The following is a 12,836-nucleotide window of genomic DNA, read 5'->3' as shown; positions in this document are numbered from 1 at the left end:
GTCTGCTTTCTCTAAAATTTTCTTAACTCCTGAGAAAAAAGTAAATAAAATGAAGTGATACATCTGTATCCATATTATATTAGGAAATGAAAAAAAAAACTAGAAGTGTCAATCCAATGGTTTGCGTGAGTATGATATAAAGTTATTTAATCACCCATGATACATCACAAATCCTTTAGATGGAAAAAAAATTAAACCAAAGAGCAGCATGTGGCTTTCCATCAATGTTATTTCTCCTATTAACCTCTGTAGTTTGTTATCTGAGTACACGGTACAGGTTACATGCCCGCCCTTCCTCAATTGCAGTCACACGATTATTATTATTATTTTATACCCCGTAGTTTATTTCCAGCATTGAGATCAGTCAAGCAGTGGTGTGGTGTGATTCTATCTGTTCGAAAGTGGCCCTCGGAGGGGTTTCCTCTTGAACAGCTGATGGTTCAAAGGGCAATTATTACAACATCATAGATTATTGGGAGTGCGCACACACACTCACTCAGGCACATGTATTGAACACCTGTCTCTTTACTAAGAGCTAATGTGCAGCGTCACTTATCACACTTCAGAGAGGACTAGATCATTGAGAAAACATTGCATTTGACATTTAGACTGTAAAAGTACAAAATAAAAAGTTTCTGTAATCAAATAGGTGTACATTAGCAGTTCTATGCAAGTGTCAAAAGTTCTCACCTAAATAAGTCATTGGAGTAGGTTTATTTTACAGTACTTGAATTTAACTGTGCCAATTTCACATCTGTCACATTCATAACGAAGCTGTTTCTTCTTAAATGAAAAATGTGAAATAAAATAAGTATTTTTTGTTCTATAGAGAGCCAACTCTACTAAATATTGTAAACTCGCACACTTGTTCACATACATAACTTTTTCTTTTTAAAATCTTAATTTAAAAAAATAAACCACATCTACAGATTGATATGTTTCTGATCCCTTAACTCAGATTTTCTTTTATGTAAACAGATGTTTTAACATTCATTCATTCATTCATTCATTCATTTTCTTTTCGGGGTATTCCCTTTATTAATTAGGGATCGCCAAAGCATAATGAACCGCCAACTCCAGCATATGTTTTACACAGTGGATGCCCTTCCAGCTGCAACTCATCACTGGGAAACACACTCATTCACCTATACACTACGGACAAATTAGCTTACCCAATTCACCTATACCACATGTCTTTGGATTTTTGGGAAACCAACACGAACACGGGGAGAACATGCAAACTTCACACAGAAATGCAAAGGCTTGAATCAGTGACCTTCTTGTTGTAAGGCGATTGTGCTACTCACTGCGCCACTCATGTTTCAACATACTGTAAACAAATACATTTTCTGTGAATTTGTTTCAAGTTTTTACTGCAGATGTCACATGCCGTGATGCCAGAATTGCTCATATAGCAAGGGATTGTTCATCATGTAAATTGTCGTCATTTAAATAAAACATGTTGTTCCAAACCCTTAACACTTTCATTCATCTTTACAACACAAATGAAGATTTGTAAACAAATCTGGGAGATTTATGTTCCTCCATTGAAAGCCTATTTACTTAAAATGCTGACACAATTACACTGAAATAAAAAAATGTCCTACTATATAGTTGAAATTAGAATTATTAGCCCCCCTTTGAATTTTTTTCTTTTTAAAATATTTGCCAAATATTTCCCAAACAGGGCAAATTTTCACAGTATGTCTGATAATATTTTTTTCTTCTATAGAAAGTCTTATTTGTTTAATTTCAGCTAGAGTAATAGCAGTTTTAAATTTTTATAAACCATTTTAAGGTCAAAATTATTAGCCCATTTAAGCTGTAATTTTTTGATAGTCTGCAGAACAAACCATCATTTCACATTAAATCGCCTAATTACCCTAACCAGCCTAGTCAACCTAATTAACCTAGTTAAACCTTTAAATGTCACTTTAAGCTGTATATAAGTGTCTTGAAAAATATCTATTAAAATATTATTTACTGTCATCATGGCAAAGATAATATAAATAAGTTATTAGAAATGAGTTATTAAACCTATTATGTTTAGAAATGTGTTGAAAAAAAATCTCTCCGTTAAACAGAAATTGCGGGAAAAATAAACAGAGGGGCTAATAATTCAGGAGGGCTAATAATTCTGACTTCAACTGTCTGGGTTTAATCACCCTATTCTCATGAAATACGATTACTTTATATAACGAGCAGATTTCATTTAGGCTTATATTCACATATAAACAATGATACGCAAACATAAAGGCCGTGTGAGAATGTATGTTAAAAACATTTGGTTACATTTCACCTAATTCACAATGCCTGCATACACACTTAAACTATATTAGGGTGAAATTTAATATAACAATTTATAATAAATTATAGGGTATAATCATATAAATATATAATAAATTGAAAATAACCAGATAACTTACATAATATAAGGCTGACAAGAAAATAAACATTTTTCATCCATGCAGTTTCATCTATTTATGTATTTTTTATAGATCAAATTTTAGTATGAATGATTTGGTGAATCATGATTTCTTTATGAAAGTGATTATATTAATTTTTCACGCCTATTTATTACATATTTTAAACCTCTCAATTCATATGAACACATGCTTTGACTCTTTATGTAAGTTTTAAAGATTAAGATTTTTGGGTGAATAGACTTTCAGTGAACAGTTTTGATTTAGAATATATTCTTGTGTGTCTGAAAGGTGAACAATTATGAGTTTGAATTAACATGAGGAAAACATTTTATTTTGGGTGAATGAACCTTTCATGGTGGCACAGTGGCTCAGTGGTTACCACTCACAGCAAGAAGGTTGCTGGTTTGAGTCCCGGCTGGGCCAGGTGGCATTTCTGTGTGGAGTTTGCATGTTCTCCCGTGTTCGTGTGAGTTTGCTCCGGTTACTCCAGTTTTTTCCACAGTCCAAAGACATGGGCTATAAGTGAATTGGGTAAACAAAAATTGGCCATAGTGTATGGGTGAGTGTTTAAATGTGAGAGTGTATGGGTGTTTCCCAGTACTGGGTTGCATCTGGAAGGGCATCAGCTGTGTAAAACATATGCCGGAATAGTAAGCGGTTAAATCCGCTGTGGTCACCCCTGTTAAATAAGGCACTAAGCCAAAGGAAAATGAATGAATGAACCCCTTTAATCAAGAGAAAAGACACTTGATTCCTGTTAATCTCTCCAGTTTTGCTTAATAAACAATGTACTAAATGTGCTTCACGTGACCTAATGTCAATTACTTTTCATATTGTGCATTTTAAGAGTCAATATTTCTCTCACAGGCTCTGAGGGAACCAGCTATTTTTGCTAATCGATCAGGCAGTGCCTCAGACACCCCTCAAGAAAAAGTGACTTTAGCCCAGGCTCGCCGTGGCACTCCAGGTGAGAGAAACAATAAAGTGTGACATAGCGAAGATTAAATATTATGATACAGAATGGTGAATTAAAATTGAAAGTACTTTTTGTTTGTTTTTGTGCAGCTCATCGGCCCGTACGAGTGTATGCCGACGGAATATTTGACCTCTTCCATTCAGGTCACGCACGGGCTCTGATGCAGGCCAAGAATTTGTTCCCAAACACACAACTGATTGTTGGCGGTAAGTCACACTGACACCAGTACAGACTTTTCTCTGGTTTTGGAAAAGATAAACAAAAACATCTACGTCACTGGTCCCAAACGTTTTGTAATGACTGCCCCGTACCTTTTGTGTCTCTCGATCAGTATGCAGCGATGCCCTGACACACAAATATAAAGGCTACACGGTGATGACGGAGGATGAGCGATATGAAGCCCTCATACACTGTCGTTATGTGGATGAGGTGGTCCGTGACGCTCCCTGGACTCTCACTTCTGAATTCCTAAAAAAACACAGGGTAAATTCATTTCCACTTCTTTGTAATACAAACACATTTTGTACTTTGTGACATGATATATTATCAGAGGAGTAAAGTACTTGAGTAATTTTACTTAAAGTGATAGTTCAGACAAAAATGAAAATTTACTCACTATTTACTCCCCCTCAAGTGTTTCCTAACCTTTATGATATTTTTTCTTCTGTTGAACACAAAAGAAGATATTTTGAAGAAAGCTGAAAACCTAATAATTGACTTCCACAGTAGTAAAAAACAAATAATGTGGAAGTCAGTGGTTACAGGTTTTTAAAAAAATATATTCTTTAGTATTCAACAGAAGAAAGAAACCAATAAATGTGTGAAATAAGTAAAGGCTGAGTAAATTATGACAAAATTTTTACTTTAGTGTGAACTACCCCTTGAAGTATTATTTTTGGGTTTTTGTACTTAAAGGTGCTGTATGTAAGTGTCTGGCTCTTTTAAAGCATGAAAATAAATACTTGAAAGTGAACATGCTTGTTTATCTAAAAAACAATGCTGAAGTCAGATATTCTGCTTTGAAAACATGTTTCCTGTGCCGGAATGGTCTCTTTGTTTTGGTAATTTTCATCTGCATAATGCCAGTTCAGCAATTATTTTTCAGCACCCTGGGTTGTCTTGGTGGAAAACAGCTTATTTAATTCTTTCAGTCAGAAAGCCTCTCAAAGTATGCGTCCGTGACCAAAATGCGACCTCCGGTGTACAGTAGCAGCGCCGAAATTATTCAGTTCCACATAAGGTTATTAATTGGCAAATGATATGAATATTACGAGCGTAAACATTAGGTGTGCAGGTTACATTGTAACCCAGTGTATTAACAACATGCTACGTGATGAGATTTGCAGTAATGAGCAGTTTGCACCAGAGGAAACAGGATAAAATTTAAATACAGCCCTTCAGAAGCACAGAATATGCACTCACTCACGAAAGGGTAAGGTTTATAATCTAATACACATTAACCCTCTTTAACATTATTAAATGTACATGCTGAATCACGTGTATAGTTGTAAAGTTCAATTTCAAATGTTTATTTTATTTTCACGATCTGAGGTGATCTGCTGCTGCTTTCAGTCTATGGCAATAAATGTCATGTAAAATGGAATTTGATATTAAGTTTCCATATTCAAATAATAATAAAAAAGGTTTAGTGCTGCATCCCAACTCGCATACTTGTACTATGCTCTAAAAGTATGTTTTTTTTCTAAAGAAGAATACTACTTCCTTATTAACGGATCATTATCTTGGTTAGTTACGTACCCTGTCAATCATCTCGACATATCATCCATTTCTTTCATATCTACCATATTGGAAGGCCGCAGCAGGTTAATCTGCCATTTGCAGACTCTTTTATGCAGAGAAATCTCATGTCTCAGTATAATTATGCATTTAAAAGTTAATGTCCAAACACATCTTTAGTTCACATTGTTGTTGCAGATGAAATGTAACACGGAAAATGGCATTTAAATATTTTCAAGCTGGCTAGATATTATTTAATAGTCATTCAACTTTACAGAAGCCTCTCTACTTGACGTTTGGTCTAGCGCATCTGCTATGTTTGTAGTTTGTACACCATGTGGGAATTTTTGGCATACTCATTTCAACATACTGTGGATACTAACTCTATTTTCTAATACTATTTAGAAAGAATAGTATGCAAATTGGGGGAAAAAATCATCCAGCAGTCAAAAGTAACAAGAGGTGTAAATGATCAATCATTGCAATTCAGTTATATAAAGGTTTTGGGTCCCTCTTTCATGTTGTCATACTGTTACTAATGTCTTTATTTTCCCATCATCCTCAGATTGACTTTGTGGCACATGATGATATCCCATACACCTCAGCGGGATCAGAAGATGTCTACAAACATATCAAAGAAGCAGGTAAAGACTTCACAGCAACCCAACTACACATTTATGCAACTGGCCTGGAACTCATTAAAGCAAACCTCTTCTAAATGGCTTGTAAGGAATGTTTGTGGCAACTCAGAGAACGGAGGGTATCTCTACCTCTGACATCATCACACGCATTGTTCGAGACTATGACGTCTACGTCAGACGAAACCTGCAGAGAGGATACACAGCACGGGAACTCAACGTTGGCTTCATCAAGGTAAGACATTATAATACTGTGTGCTGTTGAATTGTATGAAATTAAATATATTAGAAATTGGCATCAACACTGGAGGGTTCGGGGTTCACCAGACCACTGGGAAAGGATGGCTCCCACTTAGGCATCAGCCTCATCGACTTCTACGAGGAAGGGCCATGTGGGATTCAGAAGATCGAGGACAGGAGCGGTGGTAAAGACCATCTTGAGATGTTCAAAGGCCCGGCGTGCTTCGGGAGTCCATGTGAGCGAACGCCGTTCGCCTTTCAAGAGGGTGGTTAATGGAGCTAAGGGAATACTATAGTTCTTGATAAAGCTTCGATAAAAGTTGGCGAATCCCAGAAACCTTTGCAACTCCTTCAGGGTTTTAAGTTCGTCCCACTGGGAGACAGCCTCCATTTTACCCGTCTCCATGCTGACCTCCTCAGCAGAGATCACGTACCCAAGGAAGGAGATTGAGGGTTGGTGGAATTCACATTTTTCTGCTTTCAAAAAGAGGTGATTTTGAAGGACTTTTTGGACATGGGATTGATGTTCAGAAAGATCACAGAAGTAGATTAGAATGTCATCAATGCACACTATAGCAAAATGATGCAGGAAGTCTCTAAAGATCTTGTTCATAAAGCTTTGGAATATAGAAAGACTGTTAGCTAGGCCATAGGGCATCACCTGGTACTCATAGTGACCGGAGGGAGTGATGAAAGCTGTTTTCCACTCGTCCCTTTCCCGGATACAGATCAGATTGTATGCACTTCAGAGGTCAAGCTTGGAGAAGACGCGGAGCTCACGGAGCTCACGGAGCTCTTCCAATGCAGCTGGAACCAGGGGCAAAGGGTAGGCGATTTTTACTGTGGCCGCGTTTAAGACCCTGTAATCTATACAGGGCCTCAGTCCTCCATCCTTCTTGGAGACAAAGAAGAAGCTGATTCAGAAAAGACAGGTAGGTAGCTATCACAGGGCTGCTTGCATTCCAGAGCGCATCCATCCACTGTAGAGCTTGTCCTGTAAGAAGGTAGATGATAAAAGCAACTTTGGAAATCTCATTGGGAAAATGGCTAGCATTAGCCTCGATGTAGAGGGCACATTGCAGCAGAAAGCCATTGCAGGTTTTTGGGTCACCTGAGTAGCTCATGGAGCGAGCTAAAGACGTGCTGGTGATAACCACCGGAGTGGTAGCAGTGTTCATGGGAGTGGAAGGCAGCGTATGACACATGTAAACAGTTAGTCAAGTAAACAAGGATCTTCATTCAATCATCAGAGAATAACAGTCACTTCCCTTATTCACAGTTTGACATTCACAGGTTAGGAGAAAATGTCCACAGGAGGAGGGAAACATCCACGGAAGAAGGCAAGCAGGGGAGAAGGAGAGGTGAGCCTTGTGACTTCGATTCCAGCCACTGAATGATGGCAATCGAAGAGGCTTTAAGGGGACTTGATGACGGGTGCAGGTGTGTCTGATCAGAACTCAGGAGAGAGTGCTCAGGCGTGATTAGAGCTTGCTGTTGAATGAGAGCGATGATTGGAGCTGAGGGAACAAGCTGGTGAGGGAGAATGGTGATTGATACAGCAGGAATGAGCCGGGGATGTGAAAAAAGTGCACATGATGGTTAACAAATGTTGGTTGCCCGATTTTGTTTTTGGCAATGGTCCAACACAATCTACAATTACATGTTCAAAGGGCTCACCAATTATAGGTATGGGAACAAGTGGCGCAGGTGGAATAACTTGATTCGGCTTCCCGGCCAATTGACATGAGTGACAAGCATGACAATATTTGGCCACATCTTTTTTTAACCTCGCCAAAAAAAAAATCATTTAAAATACGATTGTACGTTTTCGTGACTTCAAAAGTGGATGAACGTGAGCTAAAAACAAAGCATACTGGTGATAAGGAGAAGGGATGACAATTTGGTACACAACATTCCACGCAGAATTCCCAAAACGAATGTTGTTCAGTTATTATTATCCTTATTATTATCATCAGCGGGAGTATATTATAGTTATCATGTTTTTCTACGCTATTGTTTTGTTTGTTGCACTTTATTTTTCTACCCCCCTTTTTTCCTTACTTTTCTTTTCTTTTCTTCTCTTCTTCTATATCCTCTCTTTCCTCTTCTTGTTCTTACTATTATTATTATTTTTATTATTTTTTATTGTTATCATTATTTGTCCTCTTCCTGATTTCCCAACCTCCCCTCAGCTCCTCACTATTATAATTAATATTTTTACTTTTACTTTTGTTACCATTATTATTACTATTCTGACTTGTCCTCCTGTTATGTGTTATTATCATTATTACAAGTATTTCTACTATTGTCATTGTTCAGGTTGCTGTAGTTGTTGTAGTAGTAGTAGTCATTGTAGTAGTAACGCATTACTCACCTGTAGCTTTTTTCATCTGATTTCCCCCTCTACATGTACTTGTCCTTTTGTGAAGCTGTTTGCCAGCTTATTGTGTTTGATTATCTGTACACTATGTGTGACTTCTCTAACTATAAATCCATTCTTCAATTAATCCTTGTCTAAGTCTAGTCTAGTCCAGTCTCGTTTAAGTAACCATCTATTGCCATACCTGTGATCCACCCCGCTGTGTGGAGTCCGACCTCCTCACCTCCGTGCTCACCAGCACCAGCATTCGCTCCACTGCTGGAGACCTCTCCCCGCTTAAGGTCCTTTTGGAACCCCCTCGGCTTGGGTCCAGCGGGAGAGGCTTTCTGTGGCCGTAGTTTCAGCCTGCGTTCATCTCCGACGGGTGTCGAACGGCAGCTCCCTTTGTTTATAAATAAACTTTCTGTTTGAGCAATTTTCTGACTCTATTCTGTCCAGTTCGTGACAATGGTTCTAATAATTCTGCTTCAACTTTATATGTTTACAAACACTTATTAATGTAGAGGTAATGCTTAACAAATAATGAATTCACTAGATGTTAAATGATTCATAGTGTGTAATTATAAAGTGTTACCAACCAATTAAACATAATAACCAACTAAAGAAGACGACATTTATCAAAACAATTGCATAGGCTTAAAAAATTCTATTGTCTATAGGGTGTATGTGCATTTTTAGTGTTAAGTCAAATAATAAAATTATTTTTAAGGTACTTAGTTACTTTTCAGACAAAGTAATTAGAAATAGTAATTTAGATACAATTATAATGATGCAATTAGTAAATATTTACTTTTTTGAAGTAACTAGACTAGCACAGGATTTGAGAAAGAGAAAATGAAGACAGGGTTTACATCTTCATTTGAACTGTTTCATCAAATTTTATTGACAGGAGAAAAAGTATCGTCTGCAACAACAGGTGGACAGAATGAAAGAGACGGTGAGGACAGTGGAAGAGAAGTCCAAACATTTAGTCCACCGCGTTGAAGAGAAGAGTCACGACCTCATCTACAAATGGGAGGAGAAATCTCGAGAGTTCATCGGAAACTTCCTAGAACTGTTCGGTCCAGATAAAGCCTGGGTAAGTGAGGGATATTGTTGTACGTAAGGGATTAGTTGTAATCATGTTGTGCTGGTAGAACAGTGTTTTACAAAATAACAAAGGTACTTGAACAAAACCTTGTATTTTGAGGAAAACAGTTGATCTAGTCTCACTGAGACATCATTTGAAATGGCATGAGATGAGATCAGTTAACTGGTTAGTCTAAATATCCAGTAACCATTGAGGCAATCCAATTATCTAAGACATGTCTTTTTTATGTGCATCAAAGAATTTATTCAGTAAATCGAAAAATTGTATCCTAATTGTGTGCAACTAGCTAAGCTGCACCCAATGCTTTTAAACCTAACTCGCCCCTAACCCTACCCCTCACAGTGGTGACATCAACTCCATTGAGTGCATTGTGTCTGACATTAAAAGTCTCCATCTGAAATCTGTTGAATTTTTCATGCACATTTTTAGATTTTGTGAGCATTTTGGCATTTCCACCCACAGTTTTTTATGTAAATTCCTAAATTGCACATAGAAATAGAAGGTTGAAAAAATAATATGTGAAAACTTGAAAGTTATGTTAAATTGGTTTTGTCAGAAAATTAAGGAAATTACCACCAGGTGTCAAAAACGCCAATAATTAAGAGGAAACTCAGACCATGTCCACACAACATGGGGAGTTTTTCCAATTTTTTTTTTGAAAATGCAAAAACATTCTGTGATGCATGTTGAGGGCACGCCGAACTAACAGGGTGGTTCAGACAATGACACTTTATTCTGACTTCACACCAAACTAGGAATTAAGTATATTTTTCAATAAAATTGCATGTAAGTCAATGCAAATGTGAGAACAGAGGCAGATTACCGTACCGTACACAATATATTTACATGCGTAATTTGCCTCATTTGCATCCTTTACATTTGGTGTGAACCCAGCCTTGTTAAAAAAAGAAGAAAATGGCGCACTTGCTCACATCCTGAGGTGAAAACTCTAGTCGTAGTGTCCAGACGACCACATCGTACCTGGAGTTCCAGAAAAAATTCACCCTGGCCCCTGGAGTTTTCAGAAAGTACTTTGTTTTCTCATGCACAGTAAAACTGCGTAGAAAAAATGTGCGGTTTTGAAAATACTTGTGTTTGTGTGAACAGGGCAATTCAGTTTATTCAATTCACCTATAGTGAATGTGCTTGGATTGTGGGGGAAACTGGAGCACCCAGAAGAAACGCACGCAAACACGGGGAAAACATTCCAACTTGAACAAGCGGCCTTTTTGCTTTGAGGCGACAGTGCTAACCACTGAGCCACCGTTTCCCCCTTCCATATCTCAATATAGAATATATGTAGATCATGAAATATCCTCAAAAAGTATTTTTAATCCTATCTTCAAGTAGGCCTGAATGACATGGAATGTAGCTATTTTCAAGTTGTTCTTTAATTCTGATCTGCATGTAAATGAACGATATTTCACATTTTTCAAACTGACTTGCTTGTTTTCTGCAGCACATGATACAGGAGCGAAGTGGCCGCGTTCTCCAGGCTCTATCTCCTTATCAGTCTCCAAGTACCTCACCCAGTTCCAGTCCGACCAGAGGACGCTCCACATCACCCGACAGCCACTGGCCCCTTCTCCGCTTCCGCTCACCACCACCCAAAGGAGCCTCCATCAGCAGCAGTGATGGTGACGAGGGGGACAAGTAGATCCACAATGGCAGTTTAAACAAACAAATTGAGATCTAAAACCATTCTGAGATAACAGAAGTCTCAAGATCCAGACTTACCTCATAATTTTGTAGAAGATATTTTTAAAAAGTAGTGGTCACATTTACTGTTTCTCTGGCAATTTTTTGGGGGGCAAAACCTTGTCATTCCAGTGGGAATGGGGGCTTAGTGCAACAAACTTCTGTAATCTGTAAAACTTAAGTCTTTTTTAAATATGGTTAAAGTTGCCATCAAAGGAACCACCAAAGATGAAATGTCTGTCATATACAGACTAATGTTAACATTGTTTAATTTGACTGTTCAATAACATGTTCATATAAAAAAATGATAAAACAGGATCAATATAGAGAACTGGCTAGTTTAGCTGATTAACTTAATAGTCTATATTGGTGTCACACTGTTCTTACTACTGTTAAAAAGACAATATGTAAGATATGCAAAATATGCAAAAAACACTAGCAAAGGTTTGTATATTTTGCTGATTTATGTACTTGCAAATGCTTCCTAGAATGTTCAAATCCAGAGAAATAAGCCATATTAACTAGAGACAAAGACCATGTCCTGTTTGACCATGATAATGGCATCATACACTCTCGATTCACGATTTTATAGAAAACTAGGGAACAACAAAGTTGCTTTAATTAGTTGTGTTTTTTATTAGAAAACACTGCTTCTCAACATGTTCACAACTGGAAGAACTGGAAGGGGATGTCTATCGCGTAATAAATGCTTTGACATACTTTTTAAAAGCATATTTTAGCTCATACATGAAGATGATTTTTGAAGGAGTCCTGTAGGATACAATGAAGACCACAACTCCATGATTCCACACTCAGCGTCATGCGACAACAGCTTTGTTTGTTGTAAATACGTGCCCTCTGGTGGCCAAAATTACATACTGTGCCTTTAATCTAACAATACAAGCTAATATCTTTATAATTGTTGTGTGAGCTTCTCTATTCTAAAAGAATTATAGCCATTAGTAAAACTTTACTGTTAATGTTATATTTATCTTTGATGTACACGGGCCTTCGAAGTGAATATTATAACTCTGTGGCCATAAATATCAACCTTGTATTAAACAGTTATATGAAACAATTAGGAATTAGCAACTAGATATTTTATTAAATGCTGCTTTGTTTCTGATTAAAATGAAAGATGTAACACTGATCTATTGTAGTACAATATTTTGATGTACTGGTTTGATTAAGAAGCACATTGCAAAATATGGTATGACATAACTGTGTAAGAAACATAAAAACAAATGACTTATTTAACGTTATGCTTATGTATTTGTTGAAAGTTCATTTTAGCTATTATTTAAAAGCCTGTTTTAAGAGTTTCTCTTATTACACACATTAAACACATTATCAACCGACCACCCCAGCCACGGGGTAATATATTTTCTGACAAATGGGTTTTAATCTATTACTTTATTATGCTTGATCTGAATCTAAAATTCACATTAAAGTGCTTATGCTAGTTCTGCTGTTTCATTCATTTGCCAGATCTGTATATTTATTCTATATAAAATCTTCTGTTCAAATGTTTGGGTTCAGTATAATCATTTATATATATATATGTTTTGTAATAATATCTGTAAATCTGTTTTTGTTAGAAAAATACAAAAATATTTTTACTGTTCAAAATTTATATATATATATATATATA

The 12,836-nt window shown here is 36.9% G+C and overlaps 1 protein-coding gene across 1 annotated transcript in view; it reads left to right on the top strand.

Moving 5' to 3' along the window:
* Nucleotides 1–12,647, top strand: part of pcyt1bb (phosphate cytidylyltransferase 1B, choline b) — a 22,201-nt gene extending 9,554 nt beyond the window's left edge. The window contains exons 3-9 of the mRNA XM_056446891.1: nt 3,276–3,393; nt 3,492–3,608; nt 3,734–3,885; nt 5,705–5,783; nt 5,870–6,012; nt 9,287–9,475; nt 10,947–12,647. Coding sequence (XP_056302866.1) covers nt 3,276–3,393; nt 3,492–3,608; nt 3,734–3,885; nt 5,705–5,783; nt 5,870–6,012; nt 9,287–9,475; nt 10,947–11,144 — 996 coding nt within the window. The 3' untranslated portion in view covers nt 11,145–12,647. The remainder of the gene's footprint in view (nt 1–3,275; nt 3,394–3,491; nt 3,609–3,733; nt 3,886–5,704; nt 5,784–5,869; nt 6,013–9,286; nt 9,476–10,946) is intronic.
* The last annotated feature ends 189 nt before the right edge of the window (nt 12,648–12,836 follow it).

The sequence above is a fragment of the Danio aesculapii genome, chromosome 21 (genome assembly GCF_903798145.1).
Source record: "Danio aesculapii chromosome 21, fDanAes4.1, whole genome shotgun sequence".
In the NCBI taxonomy this organism is placed as follows: Eukaryota; Metazoa; Chordata; class Actinopteri; order Cypriniformes; family Danionidae; genus Danio; species Danio aesculapii.
This window is presented reverse-complemented; position numbering and strand designations above follow the sequence as displayed.